At 40.6% G+C, this 19,360-nt stretch overlaps 1 protein-coding gene across 1 annotated transcript in view; it reads left to right on the forward strand.

Moving 5' to 3' along the window:
- STMN2 (stathmin 2) overlaps window positions 1-8,335 on the forward strand; it is a 47,004-nt gene extending 38,669 nt beyond the window's left edge. Inside the window, exons 4-5 of the mRNA XM_047073770.1 lie at window positions 288-479; window positions 6,982-8,335. Of these exons, the coding sequence (XP_046929726.1) occupies window positions 288-479; window positions 6,982-7,041 (252 nt within the window). The 3' untranslated portion in view covers window positions 7,042-8,335. The remainder of the gene's footprint in view (window positions 1-287; window positions 480-6,981) is intronic.
- Window positions 8,336-19,360: the final 11,025 nt, after the last annotated feature.

Raw genomic sequence — 19,360 nt, forward strand, 5'->3', positions numbered from 1 at the left:
ACTTATTCTAAAAAACAAAACAAAACAAAAACTCCTCAATGAGGGTTAAATGCTTCTTCCAAGACGGTGTGTCCAAAAAATCCCCAGCTGAAAATTCAGCTAGCCACATTCAGTAGAAAACTCAAAGCCATGTAGATGAGTACTGAATTGACAGTAGTGCTTAAGGCTAGAACAAGTGTTCATTGGAACACTCAAATCAGTGGACCCACTCTCTCAAATCAGTGGACCATTATTCTGCCAGGTTTGCTTTTGGGTGATTATAAAATGGATATGTTTTTCTTCCCCAGTCTCAGGAGGCCCAGGTGCTGAAACAATTGGCAGAGAAGAGGGAACATGAGCGAGAAGTCCTTCAGAAGGCTTTGGAGGAGAACAACAACTTCAGCAAAATGGCGGAGGAAAAGCTGATCCTGAAAATGGAACAAATTAAAGAAAACCGTGAGGCTAATCTAGCTGCTATTATTGAACGTCTGCAGGAAAAGGTAATCCCGACAAAGTTCTGGGCATAAGCATGCATTCATACGCAACACAGCTGGGTGAAGTTCCAAATGCCCGGGCACCAGGGACTTAGTCAAAACTTGTTTCAAGTACAGAGACAGCTAACGCCTTGGACAGGTTCTTCCGTTGTAGCACTGACTCTGTGGGCACTGCGACATGGGAGAGGAGTGGGAATCCAACGTTAAAGCTAGAATTTGGTGAAATGTTTTAGTAGTGAATGGATTCAGGGAAGCTGATTCATGCTTTTCAAATATATAAAAGACTTGCACAAACTTTAAGAACCAATCCATTAGAAAAATATTAAATTGGAAATATGAAACATGCCATAAAAATATATCATATTAATAAGTAACAATAATATATAACAAAATAATACATTCAATATTTAATTTACTATTTCATTGAGTGTAATATTGAATATATAAATAATAACTTGGAAAAATATATTCAAGAAATGACAGACTACCTAGGAAAAATGGAAAGCCCATTCTGTCTATGTAGGAGAATCTACATGGGAAACCAGGGTATAGTAACATTCATGGAACCCAAGGGAAGGGAAGCTAGTAAGGGATGTTTATTTCCTCACGTTCTGATATCCTGGTGTCTTTCTCCTCACCAACCCTGAAATATACCCATTCCCATCAATCAGGATGAGCAGAGCAGGAGATCCTCTGAAAAGTATTCTCTCTTTCCCTGTTGTTGACGCTATGCTATCTATCCACCACCACCACCACCACCCAGAAAAGTCTCCTTTGAAAATGTGTAGTATAGATATGAATAGTGTAGCTTTTTCCATCTCCAGAAATTGGATTAAGCATTGAGAAATATGATTTTTGAGAAACAATGCCTCAGTCCTTTTCTGAGCCGTTGCCCTCTGCACCAATACTGAGTACTATTACATGTTGGCACTGGAGATACAGACAGAAGTAGGACTGTCCCTGTCATCAGAGCACTAAGAGTTTAGACAAGATCAGCCTCCTGTTTTCTGAGTATTTCTTAGGAAGACCCAGGGATCAGGCAACTCTGTTCTGAAGTTCTGATGACTCTGTTTTTACTCGCATTCTCTGATGACAAATATCAATCCAGAACCAAAGGAAATCAGGCACAAAACATAAATATGTATATATATATATATATATATATGTATAATTTCATGGAGATTTTCATGGGCATCTGTGCTTTTGAGGGATTTTTTTTTTTAATTTTTTTTTCAACGTTTATTTATTTTGGGGACAGAGAGAGACAGAGCATGAACGGGGGAGGGGCAGAGAGAGAGGGAGACACAGAATCGGAAACAGGCTCCAGGCTCCGAGCCGTCAGCCCAGAGCCTGACGCGGGGCTCGAACTCATGGACCGCGAGATCGTGACCTGGCTGAAGTCGGACGCTTAACCGACTGCGCCACCCAGGCGCCCCTTGAGGGATTTTTTAAAGCATTGCCTAGGGAAGGGCCTATGGGCTCTGAAACAGCAGTAGGACACTGAGGCTCCCAGAGGTATGTGGAGAAAGTACTAGATGACCTGGTCAGGAGCAGAGAACCACTGAATACCTTGGTCAGAACCTTAAAGTTAAAATTTAATTTATGCATATAAGCTGGTGCTTCCATACTCTCAGAACAATGTCATTGTGTTTCACCCAACTGCATCAGGTCAGGATTTGAAGGAGGCAGTTCAGCTCTCTGGATGTTACACATGGTGGTACCATAGCAAGTGCTTTGCTGAGATGCAGGAGAGCAAAGTTCCACTGGGCAAAATTTATGTGCCTCACCTTGAACCATTCAGTCTTCCTCCATTTGCCCTCAGTTCACACGTTTCTGTACAACCAAGGAGATTCCTGCTGACTGGTGCTCATACCATGGATAGCAGAAGACCACTGTGTGTTCTGTTTGGGATAATTATGACTCAACCATCTCATATCCTAGGCCCTAAAAAAAAAAAAAAATTAATGAAGTTGCTAGAAATGGGGCATGCTGATCATATTCCAGGCTTTTCAATTAGACCGTAATATCTAGTGCAAGATTTATATCACTGACAACCAGGAGCATTATTGTTTTTGAAATTACACATATGCAAATATATAGCATATCCCTCTTGATTTCAACTATAAAGTGGTACATAAAATTTGCATGTTTTAACTAGTATTTCCAGAAGTGTTGGATTTTAATAGGTAATTTCTTTTTCTCTGTGTATTTCTCTTCACCCACTCCCCAGCCCAGCACCTTTTAGCACTCTTTCCCATTCTCACCCAGATTTAGTCTCCACCTCCTTTCAGACTTGCATACAGACATGCGATTTGTCCTAGAAATAATCAACCTGTGGACGGCTTAACATCCTGACATCAAGCTGCAAAATCTCCCAGTGAGACGCAGGCGTCTATATTTTTTAAAACCCTCCAGATGATTCCAATATTTGGCCAGGTTTGAGAACTAGGGGTTTATAGCCTATTCTGATTTAAATCCCAACTGACAGTATTCTATCCCACGCCGGATAATGCAGCCCAGATCATTTTTAGGACCACATATGTTTTCTTTTTCCTAAATAAGACAGAGTAAGGTTTTTATCCTGACCAATATGTAGCCTTTTGTTTGAATGAAATTACTGCAGTAAGATTAAATTAAAAAGAGAATCAATAATAATACTAATGCTGAAAATGCATGAAACTGCTAACATATATAAGCTGTTCTGGAATCTGATGCATCAAAAGATGATTACTACTGAAAATGACACCGATTAATCAGTTAATCATTCAGTGCGTATTCGTGGAGTACCTACTATGTGCTTAGACACCTGGAATAATATCAAAGAGCATTTACCAGCCATCTCTTTCCCTATGCAGATAATATAAAACCAGCAACAAATAGCATAGCACCAAAAATTAGAGAATAAGACAACACATAATATGGACCAATATAGATAGTTAATACAAAAGCACTGAAAAATGTTAGTAAAAATGAAATCCATGTCAAGGCTAGCACACTAAATTCTCACCACTGTGACAGGCCTCACTTCACTGAGCCTGTCAATTAGCCAGATGACGTGATACAGAGCCATGGTGTCCACGGTTTCCTCAATGTCATTCACTGACAAATTCCCACAAACTTCTTGGAGATCCAGCCATGTTAGCTCAAAGTCTTTAGCTAAAACTGAAAGCCTAAAGCAAAAACAATCTCAGTTGCAGTTTAGAATCTACTGAAGTGCTCTTTAAACTAAGAGATTTTGATTTAATTGTCTGGGGTGGCACCCAGAGATCAGTATTACTTCTAAAGTTTACCAGTAGATGCTAATAGCAGGAGTTGAGAACCACTGAGCTAAAGACTTCTTAAATATGCTTTGTTATATTGTCGTAAATTATGTTTAAGTATTTTTATCTTCGTTCCATAGAAGTGTTCTTTTTTCCTTCAGAAAAGAATGTTACGCTTTTTTCTTTCAATGTCTGTTTCCATAGCACCTCGTCTCAACACCCCAGCTTATTATAAAGGAAAGAATCAAATGTGGAGAAAGGTGTGAAAGAAGGAATGCATCTGCCACCGAGAGTTACACTAGGCTGATCTGTTTATGTCACTCACATCGAAATTACAACTACCCAACAGTCTTCAAATTGAGTGACATAAATAGTCATACCCAGGACTCAAAAGTATAGTCTGTGGACAATGATTGACACTCTGGTGAAGTTTAAAATGTTCTTGTTCATGGAATAATATAATAGAAAGAGACACACTGAGACAGAGACTGAGATGGAGACAGAGACAGAGAGACAGAGACAGAGATAGAAAAACACCTTTTCCTGCCATGCGAAAGGATTAAAGAGACACTTTCTTCTTCCCCCAACATGTCCTTTCTCCCCTAACGCATTCAACAGTATCTAGCAGAAAATTCACTGCCTGGCCCATCAGGAACCCTGAGTAACAGCAGCTCTGTCATCAGACCCAACCAGGATCTGTAGTGGGTATTTTTTAAAAGCCAATTAAAGCAGGTATAATCATTTTCACAATATTGCATACATTCATAATACATCTAACTTTAACATCAAGCATTTAAAGGTACAGCGAATTACCAATCTTTTCATGTAGGCCAAGACCATTTTGAGAGATGGATCAGTTAATTGGGGTACCATGTCCCCCTTTTCCCCATTATCCACCTATATCATATTAGCTATGATTTACAGTTTCAATTTCTTTAAAATTGGGTAAGGGCTAAAGATATCTGCAAAATAATATGAATATAGGACCTTAACAACTTTTCTTTTTTACAAATTTCCCCTAGCTTTTATACTTGATCCAATATCTGACCATACTGCCCTTTCTCAGGTATTTCCAAAGCTTTTCCTCCACCCACACTAGCTTCTATTACTGTATCTTTAATTAAATTATGTAATTAAATTCTCAACTAGCTAGCCGAACAGGGTGGAAATATCATTGACTACAAGTAAGCATGTAACTCAGCCAGTGAGAGGAAAAGTATGTGCAAATAATAAGGAAGAGCCTACTAGCCTCATAAGCAACGCAACATTTAGGTGATACCAGGATGATGGCGGGAATGGAGAGTGTTGGTTAACCTACCAGATCAGTTAAGAGGACTTCTAGTGAACCTTGTTGAATTCTCCACTTAATTCAAATTGTGTCACATGTTCTTGCCTTTATAGCTCTACCCCACGATTCACTAGCCAAGGCCAAGACCACCCAGATCATAATATTGTAACAAATACCAAAGGAGCTTCCCATGGTGTTCAGGAGTAAGAGAAGCAAAAAAACACAGACAACCTTGACAGCTACTTTACCTAGCCAACCCCAAAGGACAGTACTTAGTCAGTAAGAGATGTTGTTTTAGTATATTGATCATCTCACCTCTAACAATATAGAAAAGTTGGTGCAAAAACATTGTAGTCATTATTTCAGTGACAATAGCATCCCATAATATGATACAGCTTAAAACAATAAAAATATTTTGAGGGAATAAGATTCTGTGGTTCTTTTCTGAAAAGGTGGTTTTGATGTTATATAACTCCTTAGATACAGATTTCAACCATTATTAATTTTCATCTGTCATAAACTTTTCTTCTCCTCTGACTTTTGTTTGGGGGGAGGGGTCATTCTTGTTCACGAATGCAATTTATGTAACTATTTACTATCGAACCTGTCTGAGGAATGAATAATGAAAGGAAAAGAGGACGTAAAACTAGCTGTTCTTGATTGCTCCCTGTAGGCCAGCCATTTTGCATGTACTACTGCATTTAATCCGAACAACAACCCTGAAAGGAGATACTGTTATTGTCTCCATTTCATACCTAAGGAATTTGTCCTTAGAGAGATTTAGTCAAGATCACAAAGCTAAGTAGACGACAGAGTTTAGCTCTGAACCCCTGTCTTTTTCATTCCACCCTTTATACTAACCTTTATACTAAGCTGAAGCTGCAATTCGTTGACGATCATCAAACACCACACAGTAAGCAGGCTTAGCAGTACCATTGGAAGTTTACGCTCCAATGGCCACTATCATCTCGATATATGAAAAACGTTCTTTCCTGGCACTCACAGCTCACTCCTGACCCCTCTTTTGTATTGCAAGTGCGTAGCCATTTGTAAAAAGAATTTCTGATGATATTGACCGCGATCCTCATCTTGCATTTAAATCGACTCATGCAACAGAATTTCACAGATGGAGCTGATACTCTAGGTCATCTAGTTCAGATCCCTTGTTTGTATTTGATAACTAGTGAGGCAAAGGAGACCTTAAAAGGTAAAAAGTATACATATAATTAAATTTAAAAAAAAAAAAAGGAAAGAAGAAAAAGAAAGACCTCATATTTCTTGGCTTCCAGTACAGAAATCTCTCTAATCACATCTTCTTAGGGAAACGGAATGTTTCCTAAAGCCATCTTTCATACATTTTTGCATACCAAGGGAGTAGTTACATACAATGCTAAAATATGATCTATTACACTTCCCTTATATTGATGGGAGGAAGGAAGGTAAGACTGGAAAGGTCACTGGGACTCAAGTTTTGAAAGGCTCTGACTAATAGGTTAAGCATTTAAGAAGCATATAAAAAAGTCTTCTTCCTGTGTCTAATCCTCTCAAAGTGTCCACTGATAATTGTAAAGCCCTTAAAATATTCAGGAAGAGGAAAAGCACCATTAAAAATAGGGTAAACAACAGTAGGATGTTCTATTGCCATTTTCTGGATTTATATAGCGATCATAATATTCTGGATTCTCTTGATCATATGACCTTTTTAATAGTTTTACTCAAATACAGTATTAAGGGTTTTTTTAGGCGCTGTAAGTCTTATAAGATCTTCTGTTATGTTATACTTACTGGGTCCCTTGTCCTTTCTCGTGAAGTGAAGAGAATTCCTAATGATAGACATCAAACAACTGGGTGACTTCCAACGAGGCATGTATTGTGTAAAGAAGTAGGCAAGCCTTTCCGGTTCTCTGTGGAGCAGACACCCAGGCTCTGTGACATTACTTCTCCCTTTGGTGTCTTCCAGGAGAGGCATGCCGCGGAGGTGCGCAGGAACAAGGAACTCCAGGTTGAACTGTCTGGCTGAAACGATGGAGGGTATGGCACGCCCCACCATTAGTAAATCCCCCTGCCTATATTATAATGGATCATGCGATATCAGTATGGGAAATGTATGACATGGTTTAAAAAGAACTCATTATAAAAAACAAAAACAAAAAAACAGAATCAAAAATTAAAAAAAAAAATCAATGCGGTCTCTTTGCAGAATGTTTTGCTTGATGTTTAAAAAATACCTTGGATCTTATTTTGTAAATACTTACATTTTTGTTAAAAAATACAAGTATTGCATTATGCAAGTTATTTCATAATCTTACATGTCCTGTAACAGGCTTTTGATGTTGTGTCTTTCCACTCAAATGAATTTGCTAGGTCTGTTCTTTTTGAAGCCCTCATGTCGAACTCCATTCCCTGCCCTTTTCATCCCAACAGAAAAATGAGGTCAGTAGACAGTCTATGGTGCTAGAAACCCACCATTGCCTAATGACCTAGATGGCTTTGTAATCTCTGAACTTGACTAAGACCACACCTAGGTTACAGGTTTTATGACTCCACACGAACCTCCACATTTGTTCACTCATAATCTACTAACTGCCTAGAAACTACAAAACCAGGCTAAGAAAAAAAAAAAAAAAACCACCAATCATAGCATTTACTTCTGCTTCTCCTGGATTATGTGCTACAAATGTGCTTTGGCTTTAGAAAGGGATGGATGAGAAGACAGAGCTGAGATCAACCTGGGTAGAAGCAGAAAGTTAAACCCTTTAAAAGCGCTGAACACAGATTCGAATCCAAATGGTTCAAGCAGCCATGAAATCGCTCTTCATGAAGTGGGCTTAATTCTCTAGTTTAAGTTCTTTTGATGGAATGAATTAATTAATGTGTCAGGTGGCTTATTTGTGGATGCCATGATTGATGATGTTCATTTTAAGCTCTTACCTATAGTACAAGTACATGATGCTACTGAATATTTTTCCACTTGGAAACTGTGAGCTGGTTGTTGCATTGAAACACACATACAAACGAGATCAAAAACACTGCGGACTTTCACTCAAGCTGGTCTTTCTTCCCCAGTGTGAGGCAATCCTGCCTATTAAAAAAAAAAAATTACTCCATCTGTGAGGGCTGATACAGCTAAGGGGGCTAGGCAGGGCATTTGTGCCAACTAAGAATCACCAGACACCCACCATAAGTACCTATCGCAGTTTTGAAGTCGTTTCTCCCCCAAATCCCAACTCCTGAAGGTTGCTGCCTGCATATTTACTCTTCATTAGTGCTATTTTCCTGTATGTCATTGTGAGCAAGCTGTGATTAATAAAGAATTGGAGTTCTGTGAACTAATAAAGGTTCAGTCTGTTCTCTCGCCCCTTCATGTATCTGACCTGGAGTTCAGATTTTAAAAGGGTGGCCAATGGATTAGACAATCTCATAAGCAAAGAGACAATGATTAGAGTTTGAAGGAAACCAGTGCCCTGCTGATTCACTTCCCTTCTGGGGCAGCAGGCAGCATCTCTTTTCTCTCTGCTTCTGACAGGCCAACGCAGCAGGAGAGGTCTTCAATCTGTTTCCCTTGAAAACATTCAGGACTGCAGGAGATACCACAGGTTCAGACTGACGATTCTGAGAACGAGACCCCCTTTCAAAGCACTTGGAAGGTCCCTGGCACCACCTCGTGCTCTCCCATGTGGCCAAAGAACACCTTCACCGGCCTGTTAAAATGAGATTTCCCTGCCATAGTGCTGAATTTTGCACCACCAGTAAGCATACTGCACACATGGACACAGCAGGGTCCTGTCGATGACCCAGATGGATCTTACAGGACCAAAGGAACCCCATCCAGCTTTAGCAGAAAATCATAAATAATTGAAACCACGCAGATTTATGAATAAGTAAACTGGGCTATATTCCATAGGAGCACTAGTGAGCCAGGTTTGAGGATGAGGCCACCTGGTCCCTCTCTTTGTGGGAATCTAACACTGCAACGATCAATACACATGTTTGCAGGCCTGAACGCCACGATCTTCCTTTGGGAAGTCAGTTGGAGCTTCTGATTAGCATAAACCAATCTTCATTTTCATACTGATTTCTATACAACTTAGTTTGTAATGTTTTCGTAAAACATTATTTGAAGGGCTTCCATGGGACCAGACCCTGTGACTGAGCCCCGGAAACACGAAAATGAATGACCACAAGAAGCTCACAATCTACTTGTGAGCCAATGGGGATATTTTGATGTGTCCCTGCAGCATACTGAGGGGAAGCATAAAATTTCTATGAAGCTTTCTGAAATAACTAGAAATAGTTGACAAACATCTCACACTACTTTGTGGGTCCCTACATTGGAACTGTTGACCAATCCAACTGAAAATCCCAAAGGTGGAGAAACTAAGGCCCAGAGAGACAGAAGATAAGTGACTTTGCTCCAGGTCACAATTCCCACTTAGCGTGATTTCTCTCCTTATTGGTAGCTCATCAGCAGACCATCCTCAAATCTTACCACACCAGCAAGGATGTGTTATGTCTATAAAGTTCCCCTAGACTAATGTTTTGCAATATTGGCATGATTCATAGTCATTTGGAGGACTTGCTAAAAACAGATTGCTGAGCTGCAGCCCCAGAATTTCTGATTTCTGAGGTCTGTGGAAGCCTGAGAATGTGCATTTCCATCATGTTCTCAAGTGGCACTGGCATTGCTTGCCTGCAACCTCAGTTGAGAGGCCCCGCTGCAAAATGTAATCGATACAGATGTGTGGATTCTTGGTGATGGCCACGGTGGTGGTATTGTTTCATTCAGGGCATATTCCATGGGAGTGGGGCGTGAAAAGAAACTCATTCATTCAATATTATTCAAAAAAGTGGAACCCAAAGGAATCCAAGAAGAAGAAAAAAATGAACTAGACCTTGCAAGTTCATAAAAGAATAGAAAGAAAGCGTCTAAGAGACAGATGAGGTCAAGGAACCAAAAGCGTTGTCTCTCTCACAACATCTTATTTCAGTAAGGCTTAAAACGCCTCAGATGCTCCTGACCCTTTAAGAGTTGAACTAAGAGATCTTTGCAAAGATGATGTCATTTTGCAAGTTATCCACAGTTTGGTAGTCTTGTTCCACTTATAATTTTTTTTTACAGAGAGCCCGGTATCCTCGGGACTATGTTTAAGTTGAATATATGACTTTAAAATGCACTCTGAAGAAAATTCACAGAAGCTCATCGGTTTACAGATTTACCCTCCTCTCCTATTTCTTCTATACCCAAAATATATGGAACAACTGATGGTGACAAATTCTGTTTTCTCTGGAGGCAAGCACCAGCCTTTATAACATTTCTCAGGAGATAACATATGTAAGAGTGTACTGACAGTCATACTCTGCCACATCCACCCCCATCCCACTGAGGGAGAGAAGAAGGAGGAGATATGGCACCCGTGATTTTAGCAACCAAATAATCGATCATCTTGCGTTCTCAGCCCTGAATGAGACAATTAGCCTTGACTTCTAATCAGGCCATTTGCTGAAAATTCCTAAGGCAAACACACAGCCCCAAACAAAACTGAGATTCCCAAACTCTTCCCCCAAATTACCATAAAGTCATCTTGGATTCTTCACTGCCCCCACCACCCACTTCCAGTTAATCATCAAGTATCATCAGTTTGACCCCCAAATTGTCCCTCATTTCTTGCTTCTTTTCTATTTCCATAATCACTCCCCTACTTTGGGTTTTATTAGACTCTTACAACAACCAACGTATCTCCTTCACTCTAATCTGCAGGCCCCTCTCCACTCTGACCACATCTCTCCAGTCCTCTACCACCTCGTCCCCCTTAGCAGCAGACTAAAATCTATACTCCTCTGCATGGCGGTAAAGTGCCTCACTAGCCCCCTCATTTCTCAAGAACATTACTCCCCTTGGGCACCAAACTATTCACTTTAACAAGAACCTTCTGGTCTCTATGCACATGCTATACTCTCTGTTTAGAATTATGGTCACCAGAAATTAGTTAGGAGATGCTAGACCAGACTGTGATAAAACCTACAAAATCTAAGTGGGGCTAATAAATCACAGAGGCTTATTTTCTGCTCCTGATACATGTCCAGCATGGGTCACTGTGGACTCTGTCATTCCTCACTCTGTGCTAAAGGCCAAGGAGCTGCCTTTATCTGAGACACTGCTGGCCACTGTGGAAAAGGGAAAGTGGGAAGCCGGCCAATTGTGCACTGGCCCAGAAGCAGCAGACATCACATTTCTTTGGACAAAGCAAGTGATATGACCACATTTAACTCCAAATGGGCAGGAAAATACAATCTCAACATAAGCTCTAAAGGAGGAAAGCCATAAATATTTAATGAACAGCACCAGTGACTGCCACCCTACTGGTCACAAAATATTCAGTCACCCTCCTTCCCACATGTAAAGTAAGCTCACACTGTCCCTAAGATAAAATCTCCAGGTCCATTTGATCACAGCAGCAAGCTCAACATCCAGGGTCTCTGGGTAATGCACAGTACTCTCTCTGACAAATGTGGACATGAGTCCTCTTGACCAGAGACAAGTTAATGAAGATGACAAGTTATTTTCCCCAACATAATCAATACACAATGATGAAACATTTCTTGCTTCTGTCTCTATTCTGATTGCCAGAGAGGAATTCTCCCATCTGTGGCTCTAGGCTCTGTCTTCTAAGGAGATGTGCCTGTTCCTTCATTCTCCTTGGCCACATCTTACAGGGTATAGAGAATATGCCTTCCTTGGAATCCGAGGAACTCTCTTGGCTAACTTGCTGCCCATCATGTGGTTCCAAGAGATGCTAAGTCTTTACTGATCTAAAATTGGTCCATATCTTGGCAAGAAATGGACGATACATTATTATAAATGGGTAGATGAAGAGAAATTAATGAAGATTCTATCAGACAGAATAGAATGGTATGGACAGATTAAAAGAAACCAGCTAAAGATGGTAAAGCACTTGGGGCACCTGGGTGGCTCAGTCGGTTAAGTGTCCGACCTCTGCTTAGGTCATGATCTCACGGTTCGTGGGTTCAAGCCCCGCGTCGGGCTCTGGTGCTGACAGCTCAGAGCCTGGAGCCTGCTTCTGATTCTATGTCTCCCCCTCTCTCTGCCCTTCCCCCATTCACACTCTGTCTCTCACTCTCTCAAAAATAAATAAACACTTAAAAATTTTTTTAAAAGATGGTAAAGCACTGAAGGTGTACCAACAGAGAGAAACAATTTCCTCCTATGACCTGAAGACCCAGGAGACAGCTGTACCTGTAGAAGAAGTCTGCCTAATCTGGGGGCTATGACCTTCTGGAGATGAATTCAGCCTCTAACAAATGCAATCTGGCAAGGAGGGATTGGGGAATAAGTGTCTCAACAGTAAGTGTCTCCACTCTCACCTTTCAATCTCTAGCCAAGACCCCTCATTGGCCAAATCCAACCATAAACCAGAGGGCAAAGGAGCCCAGGCGATGCCTGCATAGAAGTCAGCCTCTGGGGCTGAGCAAGAAGAGGAAAGGTAGAGAGAGACCCTGGAGGGGCAAACAGAGAATGTGGCCACCTGCAGTACAGGCCACAGACTGGTTTAGTGAACAGCACTAATGACAGTTATGGTGCCTTGTCACTTATTTGTGATTAGCACTGTTCACTAAATATTTCTGTGTCTTTCCTTTCGAGATAGCTCTCTCCTCACACCTGGAATCAGGTAAGGTTTTGTGACTTACTTTGATCAGTGAGATGTGAGCAGAAGTAATGCGTGTCCCTGAGAGTGGAAGCTTTAAGAGCACATTCATGATTCACCTTCCTGTTTTCCCTCCACCTCTGTGACCTGGAATAAAGACGAAGTAGAGCACAGTTCCCATCTGTTAGAGACACATAGCATGAGTGAGATCAACCCTTTTCATTTTAAGCCTCTGAATTTTGGAGTTGTTTGTCATTCATCAATAAGTATTCATGAATTGAAACTCTTCACCATCACACAAGTCTCTTATCATCCTCAGTCCAAAATTGAATGTTCCAACAGCTTCTGAGTGGCTTCCATATCTTCAATTCATCTAAATGCTAAGTGCCAAGGAATCCAGTTAAAGCCAGGATATTGGGAGGGAGGCCTGATCTAAACACATGAACTCTTTATCTCAGATACTAAAAGGCAAATTAATTTTTTTCATTGGTTTGTTATGATGGCAACTATTGTCACCCACATCGCTTTAAAGGGTAAAAGAGCAAAGAAGTAACAAAAGAAAACTCAAGCATACAAAATGTTCACATGTGTACTTCTGTCAACTACCTCTAAACGTTATCATTTCCTAACGCACCAATTCCCGTGACTGGTTCAGTAGAGCCTTTTGTGTATTAAAGGGAGACGCAAGGTGTATTAACATTTCATGTAAATCCGTGGGTACTTTGGGAAAGTCCTTTCTCCTTGTGATAAATATGTTACCTCATACCCTGAATACCAGTTAAATGTGTCAGTTCAGTTCTGTAAGCTATACGACAGATACTAAGCTAGACCACATGTTAGTACACAGTGACGTACACAATCATGAATATGATCCCCTCTCTCTTGTTTTTGAGTCAAATCCAACACTTCTTTCTTCCTTACCCCCTAATAATCCATCTTGTACCAAGGGGCAAGGATGTGGTGGATATTTTAGAGGCCAAATCCAAATCCAACAGGGCCTCTCTAACTTTCAGGCTAGCATTAAGCACTCAGGTCTTTGAAGAAAAAAAAAATGCTATCTTTTACCCTTTTCCAATCCTAGTGTCATAGTTTTTCTTATCCATCTCAGTCAAGCTTCCAGAAGCTGTTTCTCTTCCTTCACTCCCCATGCACCCTTTAGCCTACCACCATCTGCCTTCTGTTCTCACCTGTCCAGGAAAACTACACTCTACTACTCTATCTATGGTCTCTTTGGTGCTAAACCAAATAGATACTCTTAGTCTGGCCAAATACTGCTAGGGTCAGCCCCACATCTTACCTTCCCTACGAGCTTTCCTTATACCCTTCACACCCCACTAGACTGACAAGACACCTCTTACGTGTTCCCAAAGCACCAGTGCAAAAATATTGTGGTGGTCAAGGGCATGGTCTCTGGGGTTTAAGGTTCCTAGCCCTCTGATCCTGGGCAAGTTGCTTACCTCCTTTAAATTTCCTTACATGTAAGTTGGGGATAGTATAATACTAAATGCCTATGGCTGATTGAATCACTGTTCCCAATTTGTCACTCTCTCCATGTGTCCTTGCAGGACATTTGCCATGTGACTTGCAGGACCTCCAACTAGAGGAGGCAGAGTATATTTTCCCACCCCACTGATGTTTGGTTTGACTATGTGTCATACTTTGGCCAATGGAATAATAATAAATTTGACATGAGTAAATTCTCTAAATGTGCAGAGGCTTGCTACCTTACATTCCTATTAATCTGTCATGAAAACATGTCACAGAGGAACTGCTATAACAACAGTGGAGACACATGAGCAGACCTAAGTCCAATCAAGGAGTCATGGCCAGCTGACTGACAGCCTAAAATACACACACACACACACACACACACACATATATATATATACAAGAGAAGTAAGTATTTGTTGTCATGAGCCACTGAGGTTTGAAATGTCTTATAACACATTATTATGAGATGATTAATACAATGTCTGAGAACATTGCTGAGAAGAGTAAATGAGCTAATATAAAAGATCTCCACACAGCACATAGTACATAGTAAATATTAAATAATTAGTCATTAGTAACCTATATCACACTGCATTATAATTTGTTTGCTTAGCTCCTTTAACCATAAGCTCCTCTAAGACGGAGTTTCTAATTTATTGTTGAATCCCTAGTATTTAGCAAGTGTTACACACACACACACACGTGCACACACACACACACACACACATTTCTGGTGAGTTAGTAAGTCAGTGAACAAAATGAATTTATGAATCCAAATGACAAAAATATTTACGCAGTGCCTGGTGTATAGAGACATTTTAATAAATATTAGTTCCCACATCTTTCCTCCTATTATAGTCTGATAGCGTCTGCTTGGTTTTTATTTGAGCTTGAAATTAAGCTTTATATCATACAAAGGACCATTTTAGATGATCAGAAAAACAAACTTCTGTGATGAATGGAAAAACTTCTTTACATCTAACCACAAGGAAAATCAGAAAAAAAAATCACTTGGGGGCAACCCTTTGACCATAACTTTAACACCAAAACTTTCAGCCACACACCATCAAACCAACGCTGGTCCCAACAGACCACACCACCGGGGCTGCTGATTCTGCTCACAAGTTATGCCATTTCAGGCAGCTCCTAGTACAGGTCCCTGAAGCCAGAAGCTCCCATTTGTTCCTGAGGAAAGGGAGTCTAGCTGATCTAAACTCTCTTCAGAAATGGGAAGGTATAGCATCAGCATAGTTCTTAGGGTTTGGCAACAAATAAATCCCTCACATTTTTGTCCTGAACACCGGATGTGCTTTGTCTCCTTCAAACCACAAATTCCCTCTGTGAACGTCTTTCCCAATAGAGACCTCTCTCCCCTGAGTACACTTCTTCTCTGCAGGTGTCTCAAGGAAACATGGTAAGTATCTACCTTGCTCTTGTTTGCCACTTCTAGATCATTCTACTTCCTCTCTAAAACACCCAGTCTTGAAGTTCATGTCACCCTACTGTTCAACCTCTTCTCTTCATTGTTGGCATTCACTGCCAACCTCCAGGTCACACTCCCTCATTTCTCTATGATTTTTAGTTCCTGGATCACTGTAACTCTCTTCAACTCTACTTCTGTCCCAATGATTGGCAATTTTAATATTCACACAGTTGAAGCTTCCACGGTCTGCTTTGGGTTGCTTGGCCTCCCCTTCTTGAGTGAGCATGCTCCTCCACTTTTCCTGAGTCACTCAGCCTCATGGTTATTCCCTAGGCCTTGTAATTATCAGTAATCCCAATCCCTCCATTATCTCTACTCCTTGCATCTCGCTCTTTGACCACCACCTCCCGTCTTTGCAGTTGAAGCTCTTTAATACCTTGACTCCTCTCCTCAACCACACTGGGACTCCAGTCCCTTGATCATAACTTTTCACGTGCCTTTCCCTCCTCAGTCATCACTTCCCCCTTATCAGCTTATTTTCCAAGGGCAATCATTGCCACCTCTCTCTTATATATCCCTACAACCCCTTCCTTTGATATGTTGTGCTTAGTTGGCCAAACCCATAACCCCAGGTAAATTAACTCTCCTATGGTCCATGCTTGTACCCATACAGATGAACAGAGCTGCAGAAACCACACAACTATTCTGACTTGTCTTTCTTTAAATTCATGAACATGAACTTCAGTTGGGCCCTTAATTTTCCCCAGCAATCATACTTTATTTCTCTGGTTTTATCTTTATGTTCTCTCAAACCTCCTCAAACTTCCAACATGGCTTCCCCTGTGTTCACACTTAGCTGATGATTCTCCTGCCTACTTCACTGAGCAAATGAAGTAATCACGATATAATATCCATCCACTCCCAACAACACATTTGTCTGCCTACCACACTTATGTTCTGCTTTCCTGACCATTACCACAGATGAGCTGTCGAAAGCCAGGCCTTCCATTTGTGCACTAGAGCACATCTCCTCTAACCAGCTCAGATATATTGTTTCAGGAAGTCTCTCCTCTCCCTCTTATTTCATCATTTTTTTTTTCTACAATGTCAGCATACAAACATGCTAATATCTTAGAAAACATCTTAAAATTTTTTCTATTCTGGGACACCTGGGTGGCTCAATCGGTTAAGCATCCAACTGTTCAGTTCAGCTCGGGTCATGATCTCACAGTCTGTGGGCTCAAGCCCCATGTCAGGCTCTGTGCTGACAGTGCGGCGCCTGCTTAGGACTCTCTCTGTCTCCCTCTCTCTGCCCTGCCGTCCACTCACACATGTGCTCTCTCTCAAAAATAAATAAACATTAAGAAAATTTTTCCAACGGGTACTAACATATTTCTCTGCTTCATTTTGCAACAAAATTCTCCTCACTATCATTTCTCTCCATTTCTTCTCTCACGATCCCTCTCCAAAAAGGCTTTACCTCATTCTACTGTACCTACACTATTCTTGTCAGAACCGACTAAGTGCTAAGCAGAGTGAAAGACAAAAGACTATACCCATACAAATGCTGAAATTTTGAAACATCCTATCATTTGTATTATCAAGGGAGGTAAAAACAATGTACCTACAAAGGAATAAAAATCAAATTGCCTCTGACCTCCTGTTGGCAACTCTGAATGCTAAAAGCTAATGGAATGATATTTTTAAAGTCTTGAGGAAATAATATAGGATTCTATATTCATCAGGTAATCAATCAAATGTGAAGGCAAAGTAAAGATATTTTCGGACATATAAAAACCCATAAGAATCTTTGTTCATTTCTGAAAAAAATTACTCAAGGATATACTCTGTTGATATAAGAAGCCAGTAAGATTTATGGATATTCTGGGGCACCTGGGAGGCTCAGTTGGTTAAACATCTGACTTCAGCTCAGGTCATGATCTCACGGTTTGTTCAAAGCCAGTGTTGGGCTCTGTGCTGACAGCTCAGAGTCTGGAGCCTGCTTCGGATTCTGTGTCTCCTTCTTTCTCTGCCCATCCCCTGCCCCACTGCCTTATACTCCATCTCTCTCTCTCTCTTTAAAAAATAAATAAAACATTTAAAAATTTAAAAAAAATTATAAATATTCTAATTATTGTCAAAGAGTATACTAAATATCATCAAATGTCATTCAGCATTCTTGTTCCCTCTTGTACTATTCCCAGAGACTAGAAACTAGTCCCGGAGACTAGAGACATTTCCTTTGCCAGCAGTGTTCTTGATACTCTATAGATCCCGATATGTGCTTACATCAGATTTGGAAGGTGGAAGAGGAGGACAAGGGATGTGTTCCCCTCTGGAAGTAACAGTGAATGTGTGAGCTTCCGTAAACATGATCCTTTGTAGCAGTCACATACCCGTGACAGTGCCTCACTTCAACACAACTGTGACCATGGACATTGACCTTTCCTGCCATCTCCTGGCTCCTGGGTGGCAACAGCCAGTTTGTGATTTTCTGGAAAACGCAGCTAAACGCCTTGCGACTTTCATTCTTGCAGGACTTGCAAAGTTCTGGTAGACACCGAATTGCCTTAAATCTCTTTCCATTTGACATAACTAGAGTGGTTTCCGACTGAATTTTGGCCAATAATGGCCCGTTTTGAAAGTAATAACAAGGGGCGCCTGGGTGGCGCAGTCGGTTAAGCGTCCGACTTCAGCCAGGTCACGATCTCGCGGTCCGTGAGTTCGAGCCCCGCGTCAGGCTCTGGGCTGATAGCTCGGAGCCTGGAGCCTGTTTCCGATTCTGTGTCTCCCTCTCTCTCTGCCCCTCCCCCGTTCATGCTCTGTCTCTCTCTGTCCCAAAAATAAATAAACATTGAAAAAAAAAAAAAAAGTAATAACAATTAGGAAGTAAGTAAACAAATAATAAAGTAATAATAATTAGGAACTTTTTTAAAAATGTTATCCGTTTTAAACGTTTTTAAAAAAGTATTATTCATAAAGAGAAACTGTCTGGATTTCAAGTTCAAATTAAGTTTCTTTTCAAACCTCTTATCAGGCTCCTCCCATGCAGTCTCATCACTTAAGAATTTAGTAAATTTAAGAATACAGGAAGCCTTAGTAAAAAAAAAATAGATTGTTTCTTAAAATTTTACAAAATCTAGAATACTTACAAAGTGTAGTGCTAGATTCTTAAATTTTCATGTCCTCCAGAAACTACAGTAAATTCTAGAAAGTTTTTGCCATGCAGTGAAACTCACTTTGAGTTTTACTTTGAGTAATATATTGGTTAAGAGACCCAGGAATCTCAATTGGTCTCTGCAAAGAGAAAAACGTGTAAGGAAAATTACTGCAAAATGGATTTTGCCGTATTTATCAATTTAGGCTAAATTCCTACTGTATGATAAGCAGGAAGATAATTTTCACGGCAGCACATCAGGAACAAAGCTTACGCACTTTGAAGTAGGAATCAAATTTTAGGAGTGATACTCAGAGGTCAGGGCTTTTTTTTTTTTTTTGGCCCGCAATCATTTTACAGATGAAACCTTATGAAATGTAGGTCAAATCCAGGTATATCAGTGGTGTAGGTCTTTGCGTGGCGCCCACAATCAAGACACTACAGGGTGAGCAGTGCAACACCAGACAGAACAAAAATAGGACTTGATTAATGCAACGAAGGAACACTAAAGAGATGTCAGGATCTGTAGGATTTCACTGCAACAACTCCAGCTCACTTTTTTCTCTGGCGACTAGTCCTAAGGTTCATTGATTCATTCAGCAAA

Source organism: Lynx rufus, unplaced genomic scaffold (genome assembly GCF_022079265.1).
Source record: "Lynx rufus isolate CCGP_SWC_20201006 ecotype Redwood Valley unplaced genomic scaffold, mLynRuf1.p SCAF_12, whole genome shotgun sequence".
In the NCBI taxonomy this organism is placed as follows: Eukaryota; Metazoa; Chordata; class Mammalia; order Carnivora; family Felidae; genus Lynx; species Lynx rufus.